Below are 20,358 nucleotides of genomic sequence, written 5' to 3'. Positions count from 1 at the left end.
GCTTTGGTAGCTGCAGGTTTAGACCATCTGAAAAAGATGTGTCAACGTGATCGAGATGTTTGGGGCAACACTCTGTGATCTGAGACGCATGCGCAAACATGTCTAATTTCCTGTGTATTAAAGGTATTGAAACAGCTCATTTTAAAAGAGGTTATTCTAAAATATACCTGCCAATCCCACTTTTAAAATCTAAATCATAGAAGTAGGAAGCTACAATAGATTTTAAAAATGTATTAACTTTTTTTAATTGGACATTTTGTTTTAATATACAAAGTGTGTGACACCGTTGAAAAATAAAAACATAATTTTAAATTCTCCAAGGCCGTGAACTTAATCTGTGATGAATGTTAAACTGAAGCATTGGCGTGGAATGACAACAAATGCATCCAAAACTACAGGCTGCTGTTAACTTGAAAGGAAGAAAGGTGTCTGTCAACTAGTCGAAGCGGAATGTAAACACACATACGAGTCAATAAAACCATACCGATAACTACCGTTTGCATATAGCCGGGACTATTTGTCCTAAATTTGACGCACACACCGTTCCTTCCCGCTTTCCTGGGTTCTATTCTCGGATCATATCTACTTCCTCGCCTGTTTATCTGCGTCAGGAGATCTGTCTCCAGTCAATTGCTCAGCTGTCTCTATTCTCACCCAGCGAGGTTTTTAAAAGAGAAATCACCAAACTCGCCCCGTCGTCTCGATAACGCACTGTCTCCAAGCAGTAATTGAGCACCAAAGTAGGAGACAGTAGAGTACTGAATGTGTTGTGTGGAGAGACCTTTTATTAATATCATAAAGTGCGCTTGAGGTCCACGACAGAGGATGTGTGGGCTGTGATTATGCGAAACAAAGATAGCAAACGCAGTAATAGATTTACAAATACGCACTGACTCCGGTGCAAAGGGTTTTGTTAAATGTAAAAGATAATGCAACAGAACTAGCAAGAATCAATACTGTAAGTGCTCGGAAATTGATAAACTAGGGTTAATGTTAAAAGTTTTGTAACATTAAGGGGCAGAGTTGTGTTTTTTCTTCAGTGCAGTTTTTTTTCTAATTTGTTACAACTAAAGAGCAATCTGCGGCACTCCAATGAGCATTCCAAGTGTGTCATTGCTTGTAGTAATTATTATTATTATTATTATTATTATTATTATTATTATTATTATTATTATTATTATTAATAATAATAATAATAATAATAATAATAATAATAATAATAATAATAATAATAATAATTGTAAAAATCATTGTAGACCATGAAGTGGTGCTTGCTTTGTATATAAGAGGAAAGGCTTACACATATAGAAAACTTTACAACAAGGGAGTAAATGGTAAAAAAAAAAACAAAAAACATTTCAATGTGAACCTCTGTCCATGAGATCGTGCAGATAAGAACTGCATCTCATACCTCCTCCTCCTTACCCAGCTGCTTCATCGAGCCAGATCCATCCTAAATCTATTCAAAAAGAAGCGCATTCAATAAATAGATAGAGAACTATCTCTGTCTATCTGTCTATCTATCTATCTATCTATACACACACCGTATCATTGATGTGGTAAACGCACTTTCTAATCACCCTGTGTGTGTGTGTATAATATTATATAGTGCTAGAAAGTCTTTGTTGAGCTATACGTGGACGACCTTTGAAGATCTCTGAACCTTGAAAAGTGTAAGCGTCTCTTCAGACAGACTGGTTGGATTAATACTATTAGCATTGATGGAAAAGGTTTAATCTTTTAAAGAGATTTTTGCATGCGAATAGGGATTGAACGAGTATATGTTTATTGCACCCCGTTCACGATAGATTAGCCGGTCTGGTTCGTGCATGGCATGAGTGTACCCTAGGAATCGGACACAGGCCATCACACCGCCTTAACCAGACTCTGAGAACTGAAATATGTGTGCGCTAAGAGCACCTGCTGGAAGAAAAGAAATTCAAAAACACACGTATCAAAATAGTTGTATGTTTATATTGTAGTTAAAGCTTTGGAACGCAATTTATAAATTAATGTTAACATCTGTCATATATATGTATATATAAACATGTGCGCATCAATATCCGTTATGAAAGAAATCCTAGGCTCTTTGCATGCCCCCTTTAATAGTTAAAACAAATTGACTCCGCATTTTTACCCATGTACAATTAACAATCATGAGTTGCTATCCATGAGCCAGTCATTGGAGTCTATTGATCATTCATTGACTGATTGTTTTAGACAAACTGTTATTCTCTCAGAGTGCGAGGTCAGGCAGCGCACATTGTTAATTGGAGATAGCAGGGAGTAACAAAGGCCGCTTGATACAATTAGAGTTTTGTGATTAGCGCAGGACAAAGAAAAGAAACAAGAAGGAGGCGCTCTAATTAGGAGCTGCTGCTCTCGGGATCTCCCTCCGCTTTTGTCCCCGGGTGTGGGGAGGCAGTGTGGCCGGCAGGCAGGCGACAGGCGCCGGTTCCTGGACAAAGGGCTGTCTGCTGCCAGAGTGGCTAGGCGTCCAAGTGCCCATCCTCCCGAGCTTACTTCCCAGCAACTCCTTTCCAAACACATGTGTATCGAGCTGGAGACGCTAGACTCTGCGCTCGTTTGTTTTATAGCGTGTATGTCATACACTGGGTTTGTATGCAACCCTACTTCCTCAGTTTGGAAACTTTATTAGCCTAATAGCGGATCCTCACGATATTAATCTATGAGATTGTGGTGGCAGCTGTGGAATTATACACAGGTTTTGATGCTGTTAGTCACACGCACACCGGAACCCAGAGACGCATTTTTGCAAATCGAGGATGACTGTCATGTGTTACCCCGTTTCTTTCCCATTGGAGCTCCCAGTTCAAATGATAAACTGAAAACGTATTTGTCACAGTTTACTGCAGTTCGGCTAAACGTCTAATCAATCCACCGTGCTGCTCGGCTGGCACTCCACGGGCCCTTTGAAACCTGAATGAAATCCGGTTTGCAGAGCAAGTCAATGCGACTCTATTTCTGACTCGAGACTTGTGAATGAATAAAGACAAATTGTAGGTTAACAATAAATAAATAAATAAATATAAATCAAAATCAGTCATTTAAAATTCTTGCGCACTTTTTAAATCAAATGTATGTATAATATGCAAAATTGCTAATACCGCTCTCCTATAATAGATCAAAAATATACAGACTGTAAAACATTCTATTTATACTTCAGGACAATATCAATGTATTTATATAATCATTTTTGATACTTTTTAAAATCGCTTTGTGGAGGTGTTGCACACAAACGGTTAATTAACCCCTGTCCCACAGAAAGTGTAGAGGAAATGTGTTATTGAAACACTTTGACAAGGGGCGGGCGAACTTCCGTAATAAACACATCCAATAATAGCCTCGAATTACTTTTCATATGCTATATATAACCTAATGCTACAATCCCAACCAACCGCGAATAGGAAACCGAGATTAAAACACGAATCGCTAACAAACCAAAAAGAATAACTGGCTCAGAATGCAACATTGTTGAATGCTCGCCAATGGAGATGTTAGGTTACCTACAATATGCTGCAGTGTTGTGCAGTTTGTTAAATTAACCACAGCGTGAATCATGTGTGCTGTTATTGATGATGTCATTTAACCACACACGAGTGCTATCTAAATGTTTTAAATGTGTCCTCGTATTAGCTTTATTAATATTATCGCCGCGTCTCCTTTTTATCGTGCCGGTATTTTACATCATTTCTGATATGGAAATATTTCAAATAGAACCTACAGATACTTTGAAAACGGATTCCACTCCTTGGTCAGCGTTCCTTTAGTCTGTTCAAACCCTGCCCTTTCCGCAGATTCACTTGCTTCGCCGAGTATTATTTTTGTGTTTTTGTTTAAAAATAGGCAAACAAAGAATACATTCATATTGTCTGGTGCTATGGAAATATCATAAATGTAACTAATGGTATACATTTTGGATGAGGCGGATGTGTGTGTGTTTGTTTTTTTGTTGCAGTATCCTCTTTTGCCAGCCACATTTATACATGAATTATGTTGACTAACACACCAGCAGAGGGCGCACTAACATTGGAATATGAATTATTTAATCGCTGTTCTCAGCGTTCCTTCTATCCCAACATTTCGTATTATTATTATTATTATTATTAGTTTATTTTGCAGACGCCTTTATCCAAGGCGACTTACAGAGACTAGGGTGTGTGAACTATGCATCAGCTGCAGAGTCACTAAACTACGTCTCACCCCAAAGACGGAGCACAAGGAGGTTAAGTGACTTGCTCAGGGTCACACAATGAGTCAGTGGCTGAGGTGGGATTTGAACCAGGGACCTTCTGGTTACAAGCCAGTTTCTTTAACCACTGGACCACACAGCCTCCTCATATACTTGTGTTAATCGTGTTTGCTAACGGTAAGTTAAAGCTGCGCCCTGTTTGTAAGCTTGTGAATGTTGTTTGCAGAAAGCAAACAATATTTTAATTATTTTTTCAAGAAAAATAAAAGCGTGACGTAAAAAACAATGACGACACTGGAAGCGTAATTTATATGCAATACCTGAATATTGCGAACATCTGTGTATGAATGGATCATTTGTAACCGTAAAGTGAAATATAATCTTCCACGGTGTCGGAGCTCAGCTTGGTCAGATCCACATTACTGTGTTGCCCTATACTGCAGGTTTATTGAAGAACCGGCATATCTATACTGTTTTATTTATCCTGGAAACAACATTAAAATAAATCAAGATGGTCTTTTTCTATCAATCCAAGAACAACGTAACCACAAGTAAACCGACCGCACAAACCGACGTGCATGTTTCAATTTAATTCCATCTCTAGTTGTTTTTCTTTTCTGAGATGATATGAAACGGATTGACAAATGCAATCTTCCCGATCACAGATTGTGACTTGAACGCGTTTCTCTACACCGTCCTTCAACTGAAAAGAACGACTAACATTTCTGCGCTGTCAACAAATTAAGAGTTTCCGGGCGAGGAATCATTTACTGTAATATAATGAATCGCATGTGATTTAACAAACGCAACTTAATTCTGGACCCACGCCTGCGTATTTATAAAATAATAGAAACACACACACAAATATTTACAATCACTGAACATGAAATCTAATTAAAGAAACAAATGACAGTTTCCAAACTTCTACTAAAATGGTCCCCTTTGCTTTTGACTGAAGAGTAAGCAGCATTGCTGTGTGATGTATTTCAATGTAACGCATAAAAGACCACATATATATATATATATATATATATATATATATATATATATATATATATATATATATATATATATATATATATATATATATATATATATATGTATTTATATTTAGTGTAGTACAAAAAATAAGAGAACGAAAACAATAACTCGGCTTCTAGGAGATGAAAAACAACCAAAGTATTTTTTTTTGTCAAAAATAAAAAAAAGTTGACACGAGGTTTTGTTTTTGATAAATAAATATGTAGATGTATTCTGTGAAGAGATTTAAAAGGGAAAAAAATGACATCCAATTCTTACCAAACAAGACGACCAAACAAAACATCTTGATTTTTTTTATTGAAAGTGTGAGAGAATTCAACACAAAAAAAAACAAACTTACAAATTGACCCGAATAACCAGCAGAATTGAGATACGCTTGTAATTTTAAACCGATATTGCGCCACCATATTTTTTAAAAAGAGAAACAAAAAAAAACAAACAAAAAAAAAACTCTTTATTTGTACTGGAGTGAAAAAACCTGAGGTTTTCCTGCCTTGATGTATCCCGGGTTATTAGCTATGATATATTATTTGGGGAATATATTTTAATAGTGTTGATTTTTGTCTTCATTTGTAACACTGAACAAACAGAATGCAATGATGGCACGTGAGTTTTTTAGTGTGACAGGCAGGATAACAACAACTGAACACAGATATATAAACTGTTTTCTCCTTTTCAAACCACAAAGCGCTAAATATTTATCATTTACAATAAATGCTCATGTAAAATGAAAATAATAATAATAATAAATGCAACGAGTTAAACTCTAAATATTATGTACACGCCAATGTACAATTTTGAATAAATTAATACCAATTTGCATAATTCTGGGATCCATATAGCTTATTTACACAATTTACTTTTTTTATTTTCTGTTAATTACATAAATATTTCAGGTACACAGTTTCCACAAAGAACATCAAAGTCCACTTTCACAACTGTTTCAGAATCAGTTTTGTGAAGGAACTTTTCATTTCCCATCCCTTTTGAAAGGTATTTTTGGATGTAGCTTCTTCGTTTTCTTTCTCGTTGACTTCACCAAGCGGCACGTCCTCTCATTACCGTTCCAAAGTTAAAGGACTTGGCAGCGCTGGCATGACGCCTTGTCTCTGAAATCGCTTTTTTCTTATCAATAGAGTTCCAGAACTGCACTGCAACACACTTCTCTGTGCATTGACCTGTTAAAAATGTTATACTCAATAGCTCTTTTTACAGTTTTTGTCCTTTCCTTCCCCACTGTCGTAATTTGTCTTTGTCAGTGTCTTAAGTGGTTCATGTACTTGATCAGATAGCGGTTTCTTTGTCCTGTTCAAGTTTAGATATGAATATCTACCACTACTGAGTGTCCTGTTTGATAATATTACAATACACTTTATTGTTTTACAATGCTTTTCTGCTCACTGGTGTCACCGCTGGTCGCTCCATCCATCCATCCATCAATCCAAGCGCAATTTTCTATCTTGCAAATGTGCTGTACAAATCAATTTCTATAGTGACCCTTGCATCGTTCAAGCCCGGTCTGGGGTACGGGGAGGCGCCAGGGTCACTTTGGGGACTCCCTCGCAGGGGATGTTTCCCGCTGGCTCTCCAGCCCGCTGACCAGTCTCTGGATATTCTGCAGCTCGTTGATAGATTCTTTCATGGATGTTTTGGGGGACCCCGTCCTATGGCTACCCCCTGATTTGTGTTTGTGGTGCTCCGGGGCGGGGCTGGTCTCCCTGCTCCCTGACTTGGAGCCCTCCGAGCCCGGGTTCAAGTTGCTGGGTAATCCAGTAGTGAGGAGATTGTTGCTTTGAGGGATGGAAACCGGTATCTGGTAAGGGTTGAACCGTAGCCTGGGTCGGGAAGTGGTGAGGAATGGGTTTCTGGACATGGAGCTGGCCGCACTGCATGCTGGGAGAGCCGACGCTGCTGCCGCGGCTGCTGCCATGTAAGTGTACGGGTATGGGAACAGCCCTCCAAAGGTAGGCATTGGGATACCCTGAAGAGCAAAGAAAGGGGAAATCAAATTAGAATAATAATCATCGTCTTTATTTTTAATATAGCGCCTTTCACAAAAGAAATTACCGCAAAGTGCTTCACATGAATAAAACATTGACAAATATGACTAAGAGAATGCAATAAAAGCAATAAAAACAAAAGCAACACAATGAACAGTAAAACAAGGCAGAGAATAAAAGGAACATTATTTTAGATCTGTTCCTCTCGTCCCTCGCTCTCAGAACCTGGCAAACTGAACAACAAATGGGTCGCTATAGAACATGTAATAACAGTAATACACATCATTCATAATATAACGTGTTACATATTAAATAACATCTGCAAGGGAGGGTATGTAAAAACGTGGAGTAAAGAACCAAATAAGAAAACGTGGCATTATTGACAACATCAGCTAGCCCAGTGCCATTGAATACTGATGTGTGGTTAGCCTCCTGAAGCAGACACGTATCACACATCTATGTTCTCTCCATTCATTTCTGATCTTTGCAACCCCACCCAGTGAAAGGTAACCCTGCCGCACTTCCCATCCATCCAGTGAAAGGTAACCCTGCCACACTTCCCATCCATCCAGTGAAAGGTAACCCTGCCACACTTCCCATCCATCCAGTGAAAGGTAACCCTGCCGCACTTCCCATCCACCCAGTGAAAGGTAACCCTGCCACACTTCCCATCCATCCAGTGAAAGGTAACCCTGCCACACTTCCCATCCATCCAGTGAAAGGTAACCCTGCCGCACTTCCCATCCATCCAGTGAAAGGTAACCCTGCCACACTTCCCATCCACCCAGTGAAAGGTAACCCTGCCACACTTCCCATCCATCCAGTGAAAGGTAACCCTGCCGCACTTCTCATCCATCCAGTGAAAGGTAACCCTGCCACACTTCTCATCCATCCAGTGAAAGGTAACCCTGCCACACTTCCCATCCACCCAGTGAAAGGTAACCCTGCCACACTTCCCATCCACCCAGTGAAAGGTAAACCTGCCACACTTCTCATCCATCCAGTGAAAGGTAACCCTGCCACACTTCCCATCCACCCAGTGAAAGGTAACCCTGCCGCACTTCCCATCCACCCAGTGAAAGGTAACCCTGCCACACTTCCCATCCACCCAGTGAAAGGTAACCCTGCCACACTTCCTATCCACCCAGTGAAAGGTAACCCTGCCGCACTTCCCATCCATCCAGTGAAAGGTAACCCTGCCGCACTTCCTATCCACCCAGTGAAAGGTAACCCTGCCACACTTCCCATCCACCCAGTGAAAGGTAACCCTGCCGCACTTCCTATCCACCCAGTGAAAGGTAACCCTGCCACACTTCCTATCCACCCAGTGAAAGGTAACCCTGCCGCACTTCCCATCCATCCAGTGAAAGGTAACCCTGCCGCACTTCCTATCCACCCAGTGAAAGGTAACCCTGCCACACTTCCCATCCACCCAGTGAAAGGTAACCCTGCCGCACTTCCCATCCATCCAGTGAAAGGTAACCCTGCCACACTTCCTATCCACCCAGTGAAAGGTAACCCTGCCGCACTTCCCATCCATCCAGTGAAAGGTAACCCTGCCGCACTTCCCATCCACCCAGTGAAAGGTAACCCTGCCACACTTCCCATCCACCCAGTGAAAGGTAACCCTGCCACACTTCCTATCCACCCAGTGAAAGGTAACCCTGCCGCACTTCCCATCCATCCAGTGAAAGGTAACCCTGCCGCACTTCCTATCCACCCAGTGAAAGGTAACCCTGCCACACTTCCCATCCACCCAGTGAAAGGTAACCCTGCCGCACTTCCCATCCATCCAGTGAAAGGTAACCCTGCCACACTTCCTATCCACCCAGTGAAAGGTAACCCTGCCGCACTTCCCATCCATCCAGTGAAAGGTAACCCTGCCGCACTTCCTATCCACCCAGTGAAAGGTAACCCTGCCACACTTCCCATCCACCCAGTGAATGGTAACCCTGCCACACTTCCCATCCATCCAGTGAAAGGTAACCGTGCCGCACTTCCCATCCACCCAGTGAAAGGTAACCCTGCCGCACTTCCCATCCACCCAGTGAAAGGTAACCCTGCCGCACTTCCCATCCACCCAGTGAAAGGTAACCCTGCCACACTTCCCATCCACCCAGTGAAAGGTAACCCTGCCACACTTCCCATCCACCCAGTGAAAGGTAACCGTGCTGCACTTGCTGTCCACCCTGCTGTTTCACTGCTAGGCGTATCAATCAATCCCGCAGTGACTCCATGTGTGTTGGAATGGATTTCCCCCCTTCAGCTGTTTCACAGATACAATGTGTTACATCCCCAAAACACGACATTCACACAGAACTGATTTAAAACCTCTATATACTAAACTGTATATACATTTACATCGGGTCTAAGACAAAACATGACTACAGTTGCTGTCGTAGTTTTTTTTGTTTTGTTTTGTTTTTGATCTACCATAAAATCACCTAATTATAATGGATCGTATATGAATTGCATTAGAGCTGATATGGTTTAATAGTCGATGACCAGCTAGACATGTTTCACAGCGTGAACGTCTGAATCGCATCCCCACTGCGCTGCTGTAATACATGCACAAGGACGCTACACAGCGGCAGAACTTGGTAGTGGAACTCCGGATCTAAATGATTTAAAAAACACACACACATCAATGGACTCTAACCTAGCAACAATCGTCTGGCAGATTCTACATGGGTAAAGCTAACTTACTGTTTTGTTTTAATCACAGTATTTTAATGTGCGTGGTCTGTTTTACTACACGCGCTATAGTTCTAACCAGAGCATGAATTAACAGCTGCATACACCACCAGGAAAGGGGTATTACCTGAGAGGCGGCCAGCATGTGTTGAGACAGGTGGAAGGGGAACGCAGGGGACCCTCCCGCCGCTTGAGCTGCGGCCATAGACCCGTTTTCCAGACTGTTCGCACCGGACATCGAGGCCAGTAAGTGCCCCATCCCCATGGCGGAGAACGCCCCAGGGCCCATTGCAAATTGTCCCGGGTGGATAAACAAGGGCTGCCCGGTGTTTAACGGGTTGAAAAACTGCTGTCCATGCAGACCGGACAGGGCCAAGCTTTGCAAGTGTCCAGCGGTAAAATGGGACGGGCTTTCGGTCTGTACCATCAAAGGGGCGAACCCATCCTTGCCGCTGCCGCTGCTTCCACAGTCTGCAGCTTCCTTCTTCGACGAGTCGGCGCCTTTCTGGTGCCTGCTTTCTGATTTGTCCTTTTCCAGATTTCTGATGCTGAAAATCGAGTCGCTGTCTTTCCTCGAATCGGGAGACTTGTCTTTCTTGTCCGGGCTGGGTTTCTCTTTTACCCGTTCCTCTGATCGTGGGCTGACCGGGGACGGGGGCTCTGGGCCCGGGCTGATAACCCCGCCTGATCGCTCCTCTTGTGGGTCCAGTTCCTGTTCGCTGTCTGTGCAGTGTTTTTCATCTAAATGTGGAAGTAACACACACATTTAGAATTACATTTTATTATTAACAAAAAACAAAACTCAGCATTTTCTTTAATATTTAGACGTACGCAGATGTGTAACAATGTTGGTCCAAGTGGAATACTATGACGCATTTAAAATAGTGAGTATACTTGATATAATATGAATGTTCCTAAAATCTAACGTTCATTTAATTTCTCATTGTGTTGCCTAAACAGAAAATACACGTTTTAAAACTAAAATATTATGTCAAATCACTAATTAGGCCTACTAATTAAGAACACAACAGTAACGCATTTGAAACACACTGTATACTGCCTGATACAAAACGCGATTGATCAAATATATGTGAAAGATTTAACTAACCATACCAGATCAGTAAATCAGACATTTAATGAACGGATGATTTAATTGAAATATCATGTATTGCCCGCACTGTACACTCTGAGCAAACCAAACCCTGCATGAAACAAGGGAACCCCCGTGTCTTCATTATCCCGTGCATCGTTTAGATCATATATATATATATATATATATATATATATATATATATATATATATATATATATATTCATGTGTTTTGGGTGTTTAGATATAGGCTACATTTGTCGCACTCGTTTCAGAGTGAAATGCATGACATTGAAAAACTCTGGAGTCTTTGTACTTAGGATATCTATTTAAAAAATAACTAAACCGATTTAAAAATCTATATCAAATAAATTAAATTGCAGCACAAATGAAATATTTAAAGCAGCTGGTATCTTACCTCGACTGCCTCTGTTGAAACGAAGAGGACTGGACGCGGGTCCTAGCGGAGAATGCATGGTATCTCTGCCGGGTGTAGGGTCACTAGAAGAGGCGTCGGAATCCAAACAATCTCGGTCGGCTTTGCATTGATCCTCGTACATCCGCAGCGAGGGAAGGGTTAACTGCTTCCTGAAAAATCAAAAGCAAATTCAACCGTTAATCAAGGGAACATTTACATTTTTTTAGCAATGTTTGGACACATTACATTAATACTGTGTTGGCTTGTGTAGCTGATTCTCATGTATTTCTATTTTGAAAACAATGCAACACATGGTAGGCCTATACCTCATCCTAACTGTGTTTAGGCGCCAGCTGATGCAATCCCTATAAAATCAGCAACATCTGCAAACGGCATTGTTTGATCTCATGCATGAACCATAACTTGCAAAAACGATCAAACACACAATAAGAACAATATGTAGATGTACCTCTTTTCTCGTCTCCCATTGCCCGTGTCTCTAAATCCTTTTGCGAATGGGTTGTGATCAATTTTAAGCTGCGTTATCTGGAAAAGAGAACATGGACATTCGTTATTATATCACAATATCCGAGTAGTGTTTATCCAGTGTCAAAAATACCACAAGCTTTTTTTTTTTTTTTTTTTTAAATGAATATCACATTACAGTTTTAATATTTGATTCTAATCTCTCTCTTTCCTCATTAAACATTATCACCCCTCAATAGAAATATTTTTAATGTGGAAAGTTGTTTGGAGTCTTCAGAATGTCAAGGGAGCATGATGCACCGGCCTATTTAGATTCTGTTTCAAACTAGATCAGCCACGTAAAGCCCCCCTGTTTAACACACCACATGCTTTATTAAAAACGATGCTGAGGTTTGGCTTGCATTATTAATGCAGTTTTAATGATAGGAAGTTATTTCCACGGCCCCCAAGAGAAACGATGGCGACTAAACATTGCTGCGTTGGTTTAAAACGCTATTCTTATCAGAGCGAGAGGAGAAGAGAGATTGAGACTGACTGATGGTTCTGGCGACGTTGGTCTGTTAATTATTCATCTCGTTTTGAAATATTTCTCTGTGACTGGTTTAAAATTCAGTCTTACCGTAGATGTTTTGTCTAATGATAACTATCGCTAAAGGCGCTAGTAATGACCGATATGATCGAATTACCCAAATCTGCAGAGATAGTTTTGTAATAGAAAAGAAAAAAACAAATAATCAGAAACCGTGTAATAAACAGCTCACTTATGTTTCTGGAATACCGTCTTTAACTGTATACACTGTTCATACAAAAGTCATATAGAAGAGACTCGTTGTTTCCGTTATCAGACTTTACTAGGAGTACAACCGGAGTGTATAGCTTGCGGCTAGTGAGCCTAAGTGCTTTCTAATCGATTGTGACTCTTTGCCATAAAATTTATGATAGCAACAGGCCCACCAGGACCCTCAGACAGAGCCGGCAATTAGCATCAGCAGCAGGGTGGAGGTGTGGATGCCAGCATTAGAGAAGAACAAAAAAATATTTCACTGAGACGTGGGAATTTCTAATGCGTTTTCAATATGCACGTGCAGGCCTACTCTCAGATGTGGGGATTGTTTAAATTTCCTTCTACAAATGCAACAGTTATCATATTCATTATTATGTTCTTGTTCTTAATAATAATAATAATAATAATAATAATAATAATAATAATATGAGTTATTATATGTTATATATTGTTTTACGTTGTGTTTGCATGAAGTATGATTAATACTGAATGAAAATATTTAATCCTAGCATTATTATTAATACATTTATAGACATTGTTGTGTATTTTTATTTTTTAGTTAAACCATCATACGTCGTCAACTCTGCAACGTCGATACCTTTTAGGCCAGAAGACGTGACTTACGCAATCAGCTTTACAAGTGCTCTTATTCCCATATTTCAAACATGTTCAGGTCTTTGTTTTTACTAGAGCAGATGTATACACAAGGCCTATAATTAATCGAAATACTTTAATAATGTCAGCTATGTAAATAAACCCCAGCGCACCTCGTGTTGATCTATTACACGAAATGTCTGAAACGAAACCCGCCTTCAATTTATACCCCTCCCTCCCCCAGAGTTAAGAACTCAAAGTTCTGCAACGCGCACAGGTACCAACGCAGTCTGCAAGGCAGGGACACAGTACAGCACAATGTAAAACAACTGTTACATCACCTGAACGATCTGTGCGTTTTTATTTTACAAAATAAGAATCTCCTAAATCCACACTGCAAGGGCCGGGTGCGCCCCGCACCCACCCGGTGCACATTTTACACGCCTTGCTTGAATCCAGTGAATAAATAGAAAATAAGCGTTATGCAAATCCCTTCACCAACACCCTCCTTGCAAAATAAAATCATAAGGCTTTTAATTGGAATCCTTCCTCTCAAGCGCACCTAGTTACTCAGTCAGTTCTGAAATGAAAAACTGCGCCTCAGGCACCTCAACTCGCTCTTCAAAAGAAAGCGAGGACCTATTTTTCCTTTTAGTAATGGGTTTGTTTTATCCCCATGGAGGCATAATTAAACCACACAAGAACATCTCTCCCTCTCTCTCAACAATGCGCAGGTCTATTATTATTATTATTATTATTATTATTATTATTATTATTATTATTTATTTCTTAGCAGATGCCCTTATCCAGGGCGATTTACAATTGTTACAAGATATCACATTATTTTTTTACATATAATTACCCATTTATACAGTTGGGTTTTTACTTGAGCAATCTAGGTAAAGTACCTTGCTCAAGGGTACAGCAGCATTGTCCCCCACCTGGGATTGAACCCACGACCCTCCGGTCACGAGTCCTGAGCCCTAACCACTACTCCACACTGCTACCCCTGCATACTATTGTAATATAAGTTACAATTCTCATTGTGCAAGGTATATTTTAAAAGTCCAATAGAAATTAGCCCTTACCTTGTCGTTCTGATAAGCAGTGACAGCGATAAAGTCGGTCTCCGGGAAGACATATGTCCTAAAGGTGCTGTAGGGGAGCTTCAGAATGTCATTGGCCCGCACGATATGAAACCTGGGCTGGTACTTGTGCATCGAGTTCAGAATAGTCTGCGGAAGAAAATGAAAAACAAATATTAGGCACCTCGATAGAATTTCAGGTTTTAAATTATTCTGTTAATCAAATTGCAAAGAACATGTCGAATGTATTAATTAAAGCACTTGGCATGTCTAACCTGCAGATGCATTTGTAATGTCCAAGAACGCTTGTTAGACATGTTCCTAAATCACAATCGATTGCACAACACACCTAACTAAATACAACATGCATGCGCTGCCAGTGCTTCTGTGCAGCTAATAGCAGGGTTCGCATTCTCTTAATGTACAGGATTCTTGGTATATTCTTTTATAGACTCCAAAATCCTTCCAGCCATTCAACAGATAAAATGAATACATTTTTTAAAATACCATTCAAATGACTATTAGTAACATATTCAAGTTTGTATTAGTAAACATAGCATTTTTCAAAGTGGAGAAAAAATATATATTAGACAGAATCAACGAACGTTTATAATAACATAATAATCTTCTGTACTTATTATTATTATTATTATTATTATTATTATTATTATTATTATTATTATTATTATTATTATTGAACTCGCTTGTTTATACGCGCCTAAACTCAGGACATAGTTTCCATTCTTAAATGATAACTAATTTTAAAACTGCGCTCGTTTATTATCCCCAGTAATATTGTTTTGGATGCTTGATGGTTGGAAAGGGGGAGAGGGTTTAACTCGGAAACATGTTACAGAATCTGTCATTCAAGGCGTGCAAGTCGACCTCACCGCGGCGCGAGCTAGCTCGCTCGTGACCAGGTCAGCACAGCAGATGGGCTTTTTATCAAATGCGGTTTCTCATCGTCTTATATCAAAGCTATCCTGAACACGAGTGCATTACATTCTACATAAATTCATATTAAGAAAGTGATATCATCCTTAATTGAGATTAGATGTGTATAACCGTCACTCTAATTTCAAACACTTAGACATTCCAATCGGTGTTAAAATGCAGCACCGGATGAAATCACTCGATGGATTTGTTTTGTTCAGCATATTAATAACGCATATCATATTCTTCATAAAGAATAACGACGGGGGCTAATCCAGCAGCCCCACAAATATCAATCAAGTTTGAAATTTAATTTCACAACATTCTGATAGATAAACCATCTTTTGTTTTGGTTCTGCGTGGGTTTTTATCTTTTTTTTTGTGAAACGTTAAAGCGGCACCTTTTCAAATCCAGGTCTTGCAGAGTACAGATCTCTCCGCCATTGCAGCCGTTTTGTCAGCATTGGGGGGCTCCTGACAGGTGCTACTCTGGAACCCATTTCTCAGTCTGCAGAGCTGGCGCTGCTTTCATTTAATGGTACACTATTACAACGACCCGCCCGGCTTCCATTTCCATCTTCCCCAATCACACTTAAGGGGCAGACAGTGAAACACTTAGGAGGCCTGAAGTAAATGGCCACAAATTGTTTCTTATTGCTGCTACTGCTGCTGCTGCAGCCGCCCGGAGAAGTGAAGTGATCCTTCCAGACGCCAAAGGTCAGGGTAGAGGGCTCGTCCATTCAATACAGCTAGCCTCTCAGACTGCAGTGTCTTCTTGACATCATTGCTGAAACTTTACTTAATCTCGAAACCCCGCCGCTTTACTGCTGTGGATGCATTAGCTTTGCATGTTTCTACTATATACAGTCTCTGTATTGTACAGGATATTCAGCTCACTAATTCCGCATCATTATAATAACAATAATAATAAAGTCAGTTATAATCCGTATACCTCGATAAAGCTTGTATTTTGGCGCGCGTGTGTGTATACTCTTAAAATGCAATAGTAATTGGGCGGCGTGACTTTTTCTCTGCTTTATTGTCATATTTTAGTCACTAACATGAAAAATGACAATGCAATTCATCAAAAGCTGCGCCTCCTGCAATATTGTACAGTACAGTGAGATATCTGACGCTCTTCTGCATTTTAATATTTACATTCTTATAAAACAACGTGCACACTTCTAACCCTGTGATCTCACTCCCTGCCAACTGTACCTGATATTAAACCGCCTGTATCCGTGACGTATTGCTCTTCTTTTTCGTTTACATTTCAAAACTACATTGATAATGGTTTCTCGTAGAATGAATATATATATATATATATATATATATATATATATATATATATATATATATAAGCAAAAATACAGTTTTCAAATACAGTAAAACATAAATAAAATACATAAATGGAATGAATAAAATGGGTTTGTGCTGCTTTTTTAGCCGTATGACTTACAGAAGTACTTACAAATCCGTGCTTGTCGGAAATATTATTGGTCAGCTTTAGTTTATGAAAGGCCACAGGTTTGGCCATCCACTGCTCTCCAGTGGCAGGGCTGTCCGGGTGGATATACATTCTTTTGGGCATCTCGGGGTCAGCCTTGCCGGCTACCATCCAGCGAGAATTGTGGAACTTATAGCGGCAGTCATCCGCAGCTACAATGTCCATCAGCAGTATATACTTCGCTTTCTTATCGAGACCATTTACCCGGACTTTGAATGGGGGAAACATTCGCCTGCAAGAAAAAGAGACAGTTAGCTGACTGGAACGATCACACGTGGTGCGCATTGTAGGAACACTGAAATAATATAGGATAAACGAATTTGTTTTGAAATAAATCAACACAATATGCCGCCCTGTAGATGACACTGCATTGTTTAGTCCTGAATTTTGTAATAAATGCAGCAGTAGGATGCAGCCATTTCTTGATCTCGGCTGTACGGACTCATGCATTTTTAATAACAGTAGCAACATTACTGAATGAGCTCAGACATTTCAAAATGGGAAGCTATTTTATTTAAAGAGATATGTGCATATTAGGTAATATTTATATTAACCTTACATTTAAAAAACGGCTTATATTTAATATTTCTATGATAATGATTATTACATTTTTTTAACTATCTCAAATCCTCAAAAAAAAAAAAAAAAAAAAAGTCAGAACAGAATGCAGGTTTGGTCCATTTACTGGTTTAGTTTAGCACAATACATTCCACAAAACTTTTCAGGCTCCTCGGATTTTTTCTATTTTTTTTAAATTTGTTTTGAAGTAAATTTATGATTTGGAGAACAAAACAAAAACAGAAACCACTGCCTGCAAAATAATTAAACTGATGTAAGTCTTGTAAATATGATTTTCAACTAAGAATAATACAATAACACAACGTGTAGAAAATAAGTTCTCTATGCCGTTCCTAAAAATTGTCTATGTGACTTAGAAAATAATAATAATAATAATAATAATAATAATAATAATAATAATAATAATAATAATAATAATAATAATAATAATAAATACATTTGTTTGCCTGTTTTATATTTTTCAAGCCAAATTATAGTAATAAATAAAGTAATAAAAACTAGCGAAAACTTAACGATCTGTGTTTTAAAACAATAATTTTCTTTATGGAAAAGCTGTCAAAATAAGTAGAACTTCAAGTAAGAATATTTTACACAGTCTACAGATCTAGGTAAAAAGAATTGCAGGCCCCAATCGAATATATTCAGCAAGCTCGTTTCTCTTCTACATATGTATATTTGAACTATAATTGTTTCTATATTTATAATTGTTTAATTCTTTTTTTTTTTTAAACAAATAAAATAAAAAAGTACGGGGCTCAAAACGTGTCTTACCTTCCTGATTTTGTGATCACCATCTCGGTCCCAATTTTGTGAAACTGGTCCCAGAGTTCCTTTGCTTCCAGAGTGACTTTGGGGTCGTCTTCGACCTCCTCCTCGGGTTCCAGACTCTTCAGTGTGCGCAGATGTGCCGCTTGATGGTGGTGTCCCAGCGCAGAGTGAAGCCCAGCCTCTACGGCTCCGGAGAGAGTAGGATCCTGGATGGGTTTGGTTAGCGTTCCGGGAGGCAGCGCCAGCGTGGGGAAGAAAGTAGGCTGAGCCGCCGCTAAGAAAGCAGACATGGGAAAATCAGCCGGTCTTGGAGCGTGGAAAGGGTGGTAAGCCATGGCGGTCCCTGTGAAAGCTGGATCTCTCATCGGTGCATTCAAAAATCAAGGAGGAATTATTATATACAGTATATGAATACCTTCCAATTTTTTTTTTCTTTTCCGGAGAATACGTTGTTGTCCTTGCCTTTTTAAATATGAAAGAAAAATATATATTCTAGTACAGGAAATAAAATGAATGTGGCTGAAATAGTCCCGATGTTGCTTCCCCGAAGTCTCGTAATAATATAATTAGTCGCTGGGAATCTGCAGCCAGGCTTAAATGGAGGTATTTTTTTCTGCCCAAGTTTCTTTTAGCAAAAACAGAATTGCTGTTTAAATGGTGATGCGCCAGCAGTGAGGGTGATCATGCTGCAACAGACACGGAGTTGAAATGGTTAGATCTTGCCCCGTTCTCTGTAAAACTGTGACTATCTCACATGTCCTTCCTGCTCTGATCCTCACACTAATGAACCAAGCCCCTTGATTGCTGATTTTACGCTTTTTGGACCAATTGCGGGTCTCTATAGGCGTGGTTTTGACAGCTCCGGCCAGAATCGAGATGAGAGGAGGGGGGGAAGAAGGTGTCGGAAGCATTAGCAGTAAGAAAACATGTCAACAGAATAAAATATTAACCAATGACAGAGAAAAGAGCTGGAAATCCCTCCCCCAGCTTCAAGCCAAACACCGGGTCAGCCTTCAATATGCGGCCGGTGGAGAGAGCGCATCGGTCGGCTTGCGCTTCATGCTTTTGCAGGGCTGGTATATACCGTATACGGGGCTTGTAATACGCATCCAATCACATTAAAGCAACATACAAACTACGTGTTGTTAATATTTATATCAAAACTAAATCTGAGTTTACTCCTTCTTCTATGTTTGGGTACATGTACAGATTGTTATAGGACAAATAGCTCATTGACACAATGTATATAGTTTTTGTTTGTTTTTTGGTATTAGCATGATGGCTTTATTAATATATTGAAAGTGTTTTAGGCTTGAAAGCTGTATTTCAAATTGGAAGGAGATTGCACACATCTTGTTTAAGGTGGGGGGGGGAGTGGGGGTTCTTTTGTATTCTGTATAGGAATGACTTGGAACGGAGGCAGGTGTTCTAACCCTGGTATTCTGCACAGAATCGATTGCGGGCCGGAACAGTGAGCTGTGAAAGGTATGAAAAAAGGAGATCGAAACGGTTATATTTAGTTTTAAGCTTTATTGACTAAAGCCGGTGGTTTTTTTGACGAATATGTGAACCTACGCAGGGAAATGATACAATTGAATAAACAGGACATTGCCACTTTAAGCGCAACCCTTGGGTCATTTCAAGAGTTCAGACACAGACGCAGTGTTCAAGCAAGGAGAAAAGAAAACCGCTGAATGAATTTCAAGAAAAATGAAGTGGGGTGAGTGCTTACTGATGATCAAACTGCTATATTTAATACAAACTGTGATAGCTATTGGATTTTTACATGCAAACACGGAAACACAGGAAGATTTATATATATATATATATATATATATATATATATATATATATATATATATATATATATATATATATATATATATATATACACACACACATTTTTCATTTATTTTCTATACAATGTATGTGTGCGTGTATAATATTTTGAGATCTATTGTAGTTTTTATACCGGTAAACCTGTATGGGTTCCCGTTCATGGCATTCCAGAATAAATCACATATTAATTGCAATTGAAACGCGGGGATGTTTTCAGAGAGAGATCAAAGCCCTCCTAGTCATCAGCTTAGTGCTAGTAAGATAAAGACTCCATTATCAGTTTTAATAGCGCGTTCTCTTTTGCCATCTTGCGCACAATGTGTAAGG

General features: G+C 39.6%; 1 protein-coding gene across 2 annotated transcripts; it reads right to left on the bottom strand.

Moving 5' to 3' along the window:
* Positions 1 to 5,534: 5,534 nt before the first annotated feature.
* On the bottom strand, positions 5,535 to 18,984 carry LOC117429546 (T-box transcription factor TBX2b). 2 transcript variants are annotated; one of them, XM_034049167.3, is made up of 7 exons: positions 18,196 to 18,984; positions 16,798 to 17,077; positions 14,409 to 14,555; positions 11,926 to 12,002; positions 11,457 to 11,626; positions 10,076 to 10,689; positions 5,535 to 7,235 (listed from the first exon to the last, which is right to left on the bottom strand). In XM_034049167.3, the coding sequence occupies exons 1-7, from the start codon at positions 18,555 to 18,557 to the stop codon at positions 6,798 to 6,800; spliced, it is 2,088 nt and encodes a 695-aa protein (XP_033905058.1). In that variant the 5' UTR covers positions 18,558 to 18,984; the 3' UTR covers positions 5,535 to 6,797. The 2 variants fall into 2 exon arrangements, with proteins under 2 accessions (XP_033905058.1, XP_033905059.1); XM_034049168.3 differs by having other exon boundaries at positions 16,810 to 17,077.
* Positions 18,985 to 20,358: the final 1,374 nt, after the last annotated feature.

Source organism: Acipenser ruthenus, chromosome 26 (genome assembly GCF_902713425.1).
Source record: "Acipenser ruthenus chromosome 26, fAciRut3.2 maternal haplotype, whole genome shotgun sequence".
NCBI lineage: Eukaryota > Metazoa > Chordata > Actinopteri > Acipenseriformes > Acipenseridae > Acipenser > Acipenser ruthenus.
This window is presented reverse-complemented; position numbering and strand designations above follow the sequence as displayed.

Bases quoted from the DNA above. Each gene is read 5' to 3' on its own strand.
- LOC117429546 (XM_034049167.3), bottom strand. From the start codon at position 18,557: ATGAGAGATCCAGCTTTCACAGGGACCGCCATGGCTTACCACCCTTTC. The intron at 14,556-16,797 runs GTAAGTCATACG...TTTCTTCCGCAG, and splicing joins ACGGATTTGTAAGTACTTCT to ACTATTCTGAACTCGATGCA. The intron at 11,627-11,925 runs GTACATCTACAT...TTGATTTTTCAG, and splicing joins AATGGGAGACGAGAAAAGAG to GAAGCAGTTAACCCTTCCCT.